We start from the raw sequence: 12,188 nt of genomic DNA on the forward strand, positions 1-12,188 counted from the left end.
TGGTTACTGTGCACACACGTGTGATGACAGGACATTAGGAACAGGGAGGTGACCTGCTGGTCTCAGTGGTACTTGTCTGCCTCCTCCTGTTCCCCTCAAGGACACAGAAACCATAGGTGTCCAATGATCTTGGACTGTCTGTCAGCAGCCGTTGTCATTTTGAACAGCAGAGCTTCAAACAGGCCCTCCTGCCAACCTGTAAAGAATGGTCAGGTTCCTTTAGCTTCTCCCCCCTACAACACATCCAAATGGGAGCCTGCCACTGGTCTATTGTATTAATGTCCCTTCTCAAAGACCTGCCTGACCTAAAACCTGTGGTGCTGCATGATTGAAAATCAGATGTGGTGCCTTTTGCAGTAGTGCTAACAATCTCTTTTCTGGGGATTAAATAAGGAAAAGTGTGGTTGTGGATAACAATTTTCTTATGTGTATTCTGAAAAAGTAAAAGGTTTGGTTCTGATTTAAGGCTTAAATTGGAAAAACATAATCAAGGAAAGTGGCAATTTTCTTGCTTCACTGCATTTATTGTTAACAATTAGTATCTTCCCACTTCCTTTTTATGCTGGCCATGCATTTCTCTTGTCTCTCTACTCCAGTGGAAAGCCTCTTCTGTTCCTGAAATATACAACATGTGTTCAGAGTCAGACAGGCCATCAAGAACTGTTTATGCATCTTCATCTTTCTTTGATTTTCCTCAGCCTTATTCTCACGCGCAGCACCCTGATTCCACTCCAATCTCCTTGTTTGAAAATGTTATTTGCATGGCCATTACTCTTACTTTGTGGTGGCAAAGAAAAGTAGAATTTCATCACCGCATCAGGGCAGATGTTGATCTCATCTCTTTATGTCACAGTGTTGTGGATAAACTGAGGGGCGACATAATATATTCATTAGGATGTAATTCGCTATTCAATCATTCTTGTTCCCAGCCTGGATAATCAGCCCACTGGCCCACGGATGGGTCCACTCAATGCCAAACAAGGACAATTATCTGATTGGTTCTGCTCTCTCTGCCAAATGGATCTGACTGCAAACAGGCCCGAGCTGTGTCAGCAACCCATCTCTCTCGGTCGCACACACGAACACACATACAAAACACTCTCACATTCTCTTGCAATCATTTGAGGACACACACATGCAGTCTTGTGTGGGAGCAGAGTCTTATTCACACACCTGTGCCTTTGGACACACGCTTGCAGCACATTTTTAGCTTGTTTTCCAACTAGCTGTAAAACCACATCATATCATTACTTGGCACAGTTATGCAATAATGGGAATCCTGCCCTGAGGGACTTTCACACCTGTGTTTTATTAACCAAAGCCTTCTGACCTGCAGAAGGTCAGACCTGCTCTCTTTGGGTCGTGCCCTTTGCACTATTTATTGCTTGGATTAATGAGCGCGAAGGTTTCCTTGCCCCTTAGGTCAGTCAGGTGGAGGGTTACTGCTGTCAAAGAGGTGTGTGTGTGTGTGTGTGTGTGTGTGTGTGTGTGTGTGTGTGTGTGTGTGTGTGTGTGTGTGTGTGTGTGTGTGTGTGTGTGTGTGTGTGTGTGTGTGTGTGTGCCTCTAGTGATTCTTGTCTGGTCCCCTTCACCCTTACATTTGGGGGACAGAGACACTGAGACAGCAGCGTTTTCCCCCCATGAGATCTCATTACTGCTCTTTTTCCCATTAGCCCTATAGTAACCTTCCTCGGGCCTGGCGCTGTGTCACTCTCAATATCACTCCCAGTGGCCCACCCCACTGCCCCGCCACAATGCCAAATTACTCCCACCTTTGCAAAATGGCCTCCGCCTCTGCGTGTGGTAAAGCTGTTGATATTTGTTAGAGCCGGGCCCGTGCAGGAGCAATTACCAGCCCATTTCCATTTGTTTCATTTTACTCATGCTGATGGTGGTGTGTTTTTGAAGTTGTGTTAGACCGAAATAAGCTGCAAGTGTAAAACACATGCTGTAACGCTCATCTCTGTTCAATGTAATACCATCTGTATTGTCTCTGCATTCAAATGCACTGCAGGTAATGCCCATGTTGCTACAGTAATGGCTTCTCTGACAAAGAAATCAAATCAAGGCAGATTTATTTACTCACAAATGTTCATTTAGGAGATTTTTTAAAACATAATAACTTAAATTAATTTATATATATGTTTCACAGTAGACTAGAGGATACATTTCACTAGAATCAAAATTCTTCTCCCTGTACAGATTTAGTTTGTTGACAGCTGAGTTAACCAGGCCACAGCACCCTCGTCCCATTGGTGTTTAGCTTAGTTGCATCTGATTTTCATGTTAAAAATAAACAAAGAAAGCAGAATAGAGACAATATGGCTCTCCTCAGCAGTTTTACAAGCTTTGGTTTCCCTGTGCATCTGCTGGATTTGAGTGTGTGCAAGTGGATTTGCATGTCTTTATAATACTTTCCCTACCAGGTTTCCATTTTAGAGCAAGTTAATTTGCAAAGGATGGCAACAGAGTCTTCTACCAGTTCTCATCTCACACGCAAATACACCACTGCTTTTTACACCGCTGTTGCATCTGAACTTTACCGTGTAGAGTTTTAACAGTTCACACTGTTTGTAAGGAGGAGTTATAACTTGTTTTTATTGAAATTGTTCATCATGTTTTCCAATTAATTCCTGTGAACTAAGATATAAATGTTTGAAGTAAGTCAGTTGGAGTTGTGGCTGCTAGATGTTTGTGCTCACCCATGTTTTTTTGTTATGTGTCTTTGCAGTAGACGGAGGCTGGAGCGAGTGGAGCAAATGGTCGGCGTGTGGTGCAGACTGTTCAATGTGGAGGAGCAGGGAGTGCACCCAGCCGTCACCTGGCACCGGGGGCAAAGACTGTCAAGGGCTTGACCTCCAGTCTCTGAACTGTACCAGTGAGCAGTGCCCACAGAGTGAGTGCACTACCCACCCACATACTGCAATCCGTATTCTCAACACTTCAGCCCAGCAGAACAATAGAAAAGATTCAGTAGCAAAAGGCATTTTAACCACTTTTCTGCAACATAATGTAGTTTAGTTATATATTTACTTATTATACACTGAGCTGATAAGTTGCAAAATAACATTTTAAAATCCATAATTGTGCTCAAAACAGCCATTAAGTGCTGCAGCCAGAAAATACACCACAGGTCTAAAAAGCGAAAAAAAGCATGACATGACATGATTCAAGCTCTACCGATTCAAAATCGATTAATAGAATTCCAAAAATCGATTCAAATTTTTATTTTTTAATTATTGTCTATTTCAATCACATGTCACATAGATAGATACTTTATTGATTCCCAAGGAGAAATTCAAGGTCCCAGTAGCTTACAGACATCACACACAACATACACTACCGGTCAAAAGTTTGGGGTCACTTAGAAATTTCCATTGCACTCCATTATAAACAGAATACCAGCTGAGGTCAGTTGCATTGTTTTTTTTAACCCGGTCAGCAGTTTTCAAATTACATTATGTGCTTACATAATTGCAAAAGGATTCTCCAGTGTTTTCTCAGTTAGTTTTTTTAAATGATATCAGATTAGTAAACAGAATGTGCCTCTGGAACATTGGATAAATGGTTGCTGATAACGGGAAATGTAGATATTGCATTAAAGATCAGCCACCCACTCAGATCAGCTAGTATTCTGTCTATAATGGAGTGGCATGGAAATTTGTAAGTGACCCCAAACTTTTGACCGGTAGTGTACATATACATCATAACAGAATCTTCAAATAACAAACAAAACCACATGAATAATATGAACACACATACATACATACATACATACAGTACATACATACAGTACATACATACAGTACATAAATGCATGCATACATACAGACATACATGCATGGTATGCATGCATGCATGCATGCATACCATAAGAAAAGTAACTACATTTACATACTGTGAATTTTTTTTTTTTTTTTAATTGAGAATCGTTTTTGAATAGAAAATCTAAAATGAATCAAATCGTGATCTTAAAAATCTGAATTGAATCTAATCGTGACATTTTCTGAATCGTACACCCCTACGTGACACTCTCAAACCCAAAGTGGAAAATATTGAACCCTCATGTTGTCCTTGGGTCAAATTTGACCCGTTCTGAGTTAATTTTCTTTTTTTTGGCACAAAAAATGGGCCGTCAAAAAAAGCGCTGAAAATGTTAACGATGGAAATATCAAAAAACGTTGGCAAAAACATCAAAAAAGTACCCAGAACATTGAAAAAGGGACAAAAATGGCGGAAAAAGCGATAATAATGTTGGAAGAAAAGTTGTTGTTCTTTATGGTTGACGGGAAGAAAACACAAGGGTTAAGAAAGGGAAAGAAAAGCACAACAGTTCACTGGGCTCTTCTCATTTCTCCATTTTGTGCCTCCTCCATCGTATTGCCTGTGACCCGAAAATGGATCTCTGCGCAACATTTTTGGGGACGCTAAGGGCGAGGATGCAAAGGCGTATCTTTCGCGGAACTCTTTTTGGCACCCGTGACAGTATAAAAGAAGTGTGACACAAAACTGGAATATTCAAACCATGACAGCTGTGCCACAAGTCATATTTAATTGACGTTGTTTTATAATGACAGCTCCCAAGCACGGATGTTTCATTTTGTTAAATGCCTGTTGCCTCGACTCCTCTCCCCTCGTGTTTGTTCCTCGCCTCTTTTTCTTGCGTCTTGGGTGGGAGCGACTAAGAGGCAAGGAGAGGATGCAAGGAAAGGAATCGAGGATGTACAAACTGAGAAATGCAAAGAGTGGAATTATCCAAACTTCATCAAATACAACAAGAAGATCACAAGCGATAAAAGGAGAACATGTGTACAGAATTAGCATCAATTAGCCCCTACACTTAGGCAGGTAGAGAGGATGGGCAGGGAAAAGCTTTTCTTTCCACTTTGTGATTAGGAGCAAAAGTGCCCCCCTTTTCTTTTTATTAGAACAAATAAACATGTTATGCCTCCTTATGGCATCAACTTCTTGTGACAGATAGAAGGAAAATGTCTGTTTCATGAGATACTTGTACTGGCAGTAGAATAGTCTGCAGTAATGACTGGTTCGCCCCCACCTGCGTGACCTTTTTAAACGATCCATTCTAATAAACACTGGTATGACACCCGCTGCTAAGATAATAAACAACCTTTTCACCTGGGTCGGTGCTATGATGCTCTCTGAGCTATAAATAGAGCTGAGAATTAAACCATCTCTCTTCTGATTAAAACACAACCTGCCAGATAAAGAGCCACGGGTCATATTGGCCTTGAAAGCACACATGTGCATGCATGCTTTGATTTGTGTTTATGTTGCGCTGTAACATAGCTACAAAGCCAATGCGTGTTTCATTTTTTGGGGTAAAGCAGCCAGTGCTGTGTTCCCACTCACCGTGTGTCATTAATAGGCCATGTGCGTGCAGTCAGGATCAGAAACCACGGCAGCTGAGAGGAAAGTGGCACTACAGGGTCCACTGCTGACCAGATGGACATGAAGGGGAGCTCTGTAGCTACCTACAGATATCAAAGACAAAGATATTGCAGCTTCCCATCCAGAAATGATGAGTCTCAGGGTGGCATCTCATAGAGAAAGTGTTATAAATACTGTGCTCTTTGGCTGATCTGCATGATAAACACTAGGTTTCGCATAATAGACACTAGGTTTTAATAGGGATTCAGTTAAACAGGTCAGTGAATTAATACACTGAATTAGGTATTTTGCATTATTTGACGTGATCAGATAGACCGATGCATGAAGAGCCGGGTGGGGTCGATAGAGCTACTGCATGTTGCATTGTGTATCTGTGTTAGCACAATTTGTATGAGTAAATGTTCATGTGTGTGTGCATGCATATGTGTGTGTGTCAACTGATATAACTGAATATTGGCTGCTGCAGTGAACCAGGGAGCTCAGTCAGCCCATCATCAAAGGTCAGCAGCTCCCCCCCTGAGAGGCAAGATATATACACAAAGATGCCAGTCATTGTTACACACACACACACACACACACACACACACACACACACACACACACACACACACACACCACACACACACACACACATACACACACACACACAGACACACAGTCAGTATTTACACTGACACTGCAGAGCAGAGCCTCTGAAGAATGCCTGTCCCAATCTGTTCCCAGCAGATGTGTTTCCATAGACAACGGCTGTGTGAAGTATTATAATAAGCAAAATAGCAAGATGGTTTTGGCTTGTCAGCAACTCCCATACTTCAACCATGTCTGCAGGCTATTAGCTGAGATGGAAAACTTCCCCCAGAAACAAAAGGCACCCTTTTCTTCATGTAATCGAACATTACAAGTGCAGATTGAGCCGTAGTTACTCTTCCACAAAAGACGTCCTCTGTTGGAGGACCTCACAAACGTCTCTAATCTCCCTCATTAAGCCAGGAATGCTGCACTTTAGATGAGGTTTTGGGTATTGTATATATGAGAATCAATGTGGGCAAGCTTTGAGTTACAGCTCAAAAATAAACAGATCATTTTCATGAAGCAAACAAGTGAAGCCCAAGATAGAGCTATGCAAAATCTGTGCAGGGAAATAACAAATACACTGGCTATGTGCCAAAGCCAAAATGGCAGACAGGTGTTAGAGGGCACAAAAAGGATAGTCGGAAAAATGATACTGCTCGTATTCTCAGGCACAGGAAATTAGAACAACATTAAAACAATTATTTGGCTTAATGTGTGTAATGAAGTTAATGAACCCAATTTGCAGCAGCATCCTGTTTTGGGGGTGTCACAAATGATTGTGTGAAAACCATCAAGCTATTAATCTGTTGTTGGCTAATTTAGTGGCGAAGCAGGCAATGTTTTTGTCATGGGTTTGTTTGTCAGGCGGGGTCATGGGTGGGTGCAAAGGTAAAAAAATTTTGGGGGGAACCCCGGGACCCGGGGGGGTTTTGGAATTTTTGGGGAATGTTTTCCTTTTCACTTTTGAGATTTTTAGTGGGATTTTCCCCCCTTAAGAACCCTTGATTTTTGGGGGCGATACTAGGATTGCCTGGATAAATTTTTCCCAGGTCTCTTATAAATGCCCAGGGGTGGCACGGGGCTCAAAGCTTATTATCATGGGGGGAAAAAGGAAAGGACATAGAATGCAGGAAAACATTCCCCTCTTTATAAACCAAGGGTTAAAACCCGGGAAAAGGGGGGCGAAATCCTCTAACATTCCTTTCTAAAGTTCTATCCAACCCAATCGGGGTAAAAGGGGTAATTGAAAGGGGGGAGCGGGGGGGAAACTTTGTAATTAATATAAAATAGCCTTTTTTGGGGCCGCCCCCATTAACTGCCAGACAAACTAAAAAGGGGGGGGTTTTTCGGAGGGGGGTAAAACCCGACTCTAGTTTTTCCTTTTGGTGGGGTTTTAAAATCCGGCCCACTTTTTTATTTTCAGTTGGGGTTCGGCAAAGCGCACTGGGCCCAAGACTATTATTGCCCATATTTTATTATTATTTTATATTATTTTTATTTTTCCCGCCTTTTTTTTTTCCCCTACTAGCCCAAGCGTTGCCAACACGCCAACCCTTCACCGAATGGGGTATTGATGGGGAAGGGGCGGGCTATTAGTTTCAACCAAATTTCCCGCGTGTTTTACCGAACCCAAAAAAATACGGCAAAAAAGTCCCATGCATAAATGGGAAATTTTTGGGAAATCGCTAAAAATGCCCCCCTTGGCCCTGCTGCTTTTGCCATATTTAACGTAGGAAATGTTTAAATTTTTAAAACCGAAGAAAATTTGGGTTTTTATTGGCTGAATGGGCGTCAGATACCCCAGGTTTCCCCCAAAAATCACTTTTAACTTCTCCCTTTTTCGAGCGTCCAGTTTTTTCCAATTTGTGTATGGCAAATTTCAGAGCTAGAGGGGGAACAAGTGAGGGGCGCGGAAAAGGAATCGGGAAGTTTCCGAAAAAATTTTGCTTTTTTTTCTCCTCCTTTAAAAACTCTGCATCTTTTAGGTAAAAAATGGGGAAATTTTGTTCCGGTCGCAGACGAACTTGGAACATGGGACTTAAAAATTTTTTGGCTGGATTACCAACTGTCGAGAGAAATCATGCGCGGAGTCCAATTCCAGATTTTTTCCCCAAAAAATTGTTCTCTTCCTCCATTTTTAATTTTTGACATCTTTTGGTCAAATGTGGGATCTTGTCCCGATAAGACATGTAACAGGATCTATGGACAAAATTTCGCGCTGGGCTCCCCAACTGGTATAAAATTTGGGAAAAAAAACGGCTCCCTCTCTGACAAATCCCCATAGAAAACGGGTTTCGATCTGAGAGGGAGGGGGGGGGCTGCAGGAGTTCTGAAACAAAAAATGTCTCTCTCCCCCAGTTTTCTCTTTAAAATCAAGTTGGTCCAAATGTGGGAATCTTTTTCCGGTCGCAGACTTTAAACTTGGATAATCAGACTTAAGTGTTCCGCAGACCAAATGCCAAAACAAAACATTGAAACGGGTCGACCCCACCCCCCATTGACCCTTTCCTGGCGGGCCCGTTGACCAAAGACTCCAATGATTTTCCATTGTGTGTGTTTGTGGGGGCCCCCCCAGGCACCTGTAAAAATTTTTGCGGAAATTTTTAGTTTATTGCCGGGTGTCAATAGCCCGCCACCGGGAACACATTTTCCCACTTTTATATTATTATTATTTTAATATTTCCGCGTTTTTTCCCACGTCCCAAAAAAGCCAAAGCCAAACAAACCCCAATGTTTTTGGGAACCTTTTTCAACAATTTTCCCCTGTTTTTACCGAAAACGCAAAACTGGAAAAATTTGAAAAAGGGTTTTAAACCCCCCAAAAGGGGGACAAAACTTTTTGGTGTTTTTGGGTTGAATTTTTTGGGGTTCAGATTCACCAGGTTTTTCTCCCAAAACACGTTAACGTTTGTCCCTTTCAAACGTCTCAAATTTTTCCCTGTGTGTGTATTTTTGGGGGATGTTTAGAGCTAGAGTGGAGACAGATGAGGGCTGCGTACGGTATCGGAAAAATTTTTCCCAAAAAAATTTCTCTTTCTCCTCGTTTTTAAATCGCAGTCTTCATTATTTGGGCAAAATGTAGGAACTTGTTCCGTCGCGAATGAAAAATGGAGCTTCGGACTTAAATTTTTGGCTGTGATCACCAACTGCGAGAGAAATCATGCAGCTGGGTCCCAATTTACAGATTTTTTCCCCAAACAAATTTTTCTCTTCCTCCATTTTAACTCTTTTGCTCCTATTGGTCAAAGGGAGGGAATCTTTTTCCCATACAGACTTTAACATGGGGTTATCGCAAAACTTTTTGCGCTAGGCCCCCCCCCAAAAGCATAAGACTTAAAAAAACGGCCCTCCTCGAATCACCATAGAACAGTTCTGAACTGAAGGGCAGAGGGGGGGGGTGCGGATGATTCTCTGAAACAAACAAATGTCTCCTTCCTCCATTTATCTCTTTAACATCAAGTTGGTCAAAAAAGGGAAATTTTTTCCGGGCCAGAATGAACGGGTTATCAACTTAAAGGGTTTACCTGGGGAAAAAACTGCCTAAAAAAATTTAAAAAGGCTCAGACAACACACCCCCACAGACCCGTTCCCTGGCGGCCCTGTTGACCAAATGACTCCTAACTGATGTTTCCATTGTGTGTGTGTGTGGAGGGCCCAATAGCAGGCACACTGATAAAATTTCTGCGGAATTTTCTAGTTTAATTTATACATCCTTGACATATGTATACTCCTAATAGTAATAAATAAACTTATATTGCAATCTTTTAGGCCTATATGTAGGTGTACCTATATTTAAATAAACACACGATAGCAGAGTTTATGCAGTGTTTTTATTTTACTCATGTTTTTTTCGTGAGTCAGAGCCAGGCAGCAGTGAGGGATAGCGCGTGGAGTAATATCCTGTCTCCTTCGTATAGCCCCAGTTTGGGCTGTGCTGCACACTGTTCTCTGGGCAGCGGGTCAGCTGGCTCTGTCGCTATGTTTATGGCACCCTGTTTTCCTGTGCGATGTTGTGCAGAGCCCCACAGGCTAAAACAATGTTGCTGACTTTTTCTGGCATGTATAGTAGGGTCCCCCCCCCTCCACCGTGGCTTGTGTGTGTGTAGGCTCCACATGCACTGTTGCTCGGCTCATAGAGGTCTTCTAAAAGAGCCAGATCTGCCATCTCCTGTTCCATGCTGCACCGCAAGTCCACACTGACTCAAAAACTTGCGTACACAAGGTCAGACCAGACGTGAGATTTTTTCGCAGCCTACGCTCACGTTCAAATTGGTAAATCCCGAGCTTTGAATAGGAATCGTCGTACGCCCGTCCTACTCCTGTTTTAGGTTGTACGCACGTTTCATAAATAAGGGCCATTGTTCTGACTGCCAATGCAAACTTGATCAGGGTCGAGGTACATCGCTTTAGAGGAGATGAATTAAAAGTCCATACTGGCCAATTTTAAGTCAGAAACTGATCCCCAACCAGCCAGCCCTGGAGCGAGTCTGAGGAACTGAACTGAAAGCTCAGGGAGAGGGGAACAAACAGAGATTGGCCCGGGGTCAACTCTGAAAACAGCTCAACACATCCACAGATTATCCGCAGGCAGTTGTCAATCATGAAGAGAGGTCACTCACAAAGAGAATCAAAAGTTCTTTGCCAGCAATTACGTCAAGTGGAAATGAAAGATGGAGTGTCGGGCGGCAGAGAGGAAGAGAGGTAAATTGGTAGTGTGTGTGGAAAGAGAAGGATAGAGAGGGCACGCTAGAGGGGGACTAAAGTTAAGCCCATCCAATTATAAAACCTGATTAGCTACGTCAATTAAAGTGTGATGGATGTCCTTTCAATTATTGGCTGGCATCATGAAAATCAATGAGTTGGGCCAGGAGGAGCTGAGAGCAGTTGCTGGTCAGGGTTGTAGTGAGCATCGGCATCGTTTTGCTGTGACACCTGGTGGGTCAGATAAAACTTCACTCAGTGATGCTCCGATAAGCCACCAGAGATTACAGACAGAATGGAAGGAGAGAGGGAGGAAGAAAGAGAGGGAGAGAGTTGTCTGATTGACTGACTTTATTGTCTGGGTGAAGAATGGTGTGTGCAGGGGAAACGGAAGAGTAGAGATACTGGATCTTTGCATCGGAGGTTAGCTAGGTGCCTTTGATTTGCCCTTAGAAAGTAAACTGCAACTGGCCAATCTCAGACGATGTTTATCCAATCAGCAGAACCCAGTTGGCCTGTCTCCTTGCTGATGGGTGGTGTTTTGTCTTTAGACAGACTGCACATCTCTCTGTAGTCTGCAGCGCTAGAAGTCCAAATATCACAGCCTCGCCTGGCCTTTGACTCACCAAGACAATTGGATTTGGGAACTTTAATGAGCAGTTCAGCCATAGTCTCTCCCCTTTTTTGGAGCCCATTGTGGAAGGTGGAAGGTTTAGCCTGACTGCTTACAAGTAAGCACCTATATTCTTCCCTGAGGAGAGAGGCAGAGGAGCTAGGCACAGGCAGGTACATGGACAGAATGTGGTGGAGGAAGGGTGTATTAGTGATGTTAATAGGTTTTCAGTGTAGTGAGTCTTTGAGACCCACAGCTGGTCATTTAAGTGAGTCCCAGGGCTCTTAACTTACTTTTTCACAATCCTCCCAGAACTGTCCGGAAATGAATGTGGACCACGCCAAATTTAAAATCTGGGTTTTAGTTAAAATCATCAAGTGATCTTTAAAATAAATAAAACATCATGCAAATGACTTGACGATCAATGTGTCTTTTTATTTTAATTCATCTGAAAAGATTAGATTAGCGACTGGTATCATTCACACCACAAACAAAGGACTCTTGCAAAGCGAAGAGAAAGAAATTAATTGTTAATTGTTTCCTGTGGTAGATCCTAATAGAACATTTGAATGGTCCTGTCTTTCTGAAGAGTACAAATTTTTCTTTCTTTAGTCACTTACTGTAAATAAACCCAAATATTGCGAACTGTTGTATTATACTGATGTAGCTTTCACTTTCCTAGCTAACTTGAAAATACTAAAACACATTAAGTGAGTGATGAGTGAGTGATAGGTTGGAAAAGCTACCTTTAGAGACTGGAGGAACTGCAAGGAGAAAGCAGTAATTGATATCTACGGCTTGATCAATGGAAAAAAGAAAAAAATAACTTTTTGATTGTTCAATGGCCTTAAAACGTCAATTGGATAGTGGCTCAATTTATCCCAAAAAAAGT

General features: G+C 42.3%; 1 protein-coding gene across 4 annotated transcripts in view; it reads left to right on the top strand.

Moving 5' to 3' along the window:
* The window catches only part of unc5a (unc-5 netrin receptor A), a 140,394-nt gene that overhangs the window by 100,810 nt on the left and 27,396 nt on the right, over positions 1 to 12,188 (top strand). For all 4 annotated transcript variants that reach the window (XM_032528057.1, XM_032528059.1, XM_032528060.1 and 1 more), the window contains one exon: positions 2,732 to 2,896. In XM_032528057.1, the coding sequence (XP_032383948.1) occupies positions 2,732 to 2,896 (165 nt within the window). The remainder of the gene's footprint in view (positions 1 to 2,731; positions 2,897 to 12,188) is intronic.

The sequence above is a fragment of the Etheostoma spectabile genome, chromosome 10 (genome assembly GCF_008692095.1).
Source record: "Etheostoma spectabile isolate EspeVRDwgs_2016 chromosome 10, UIUC_Espe_1.0, whole genome shotgun sequence".
Classification (NCBI taxonomy): domain Eukaryota; kingdom Metazoa; phylum Chordata; class Actinopteri; order Perciformes; family Percidae; genus Etheostoma; species Etheostoma spectabile.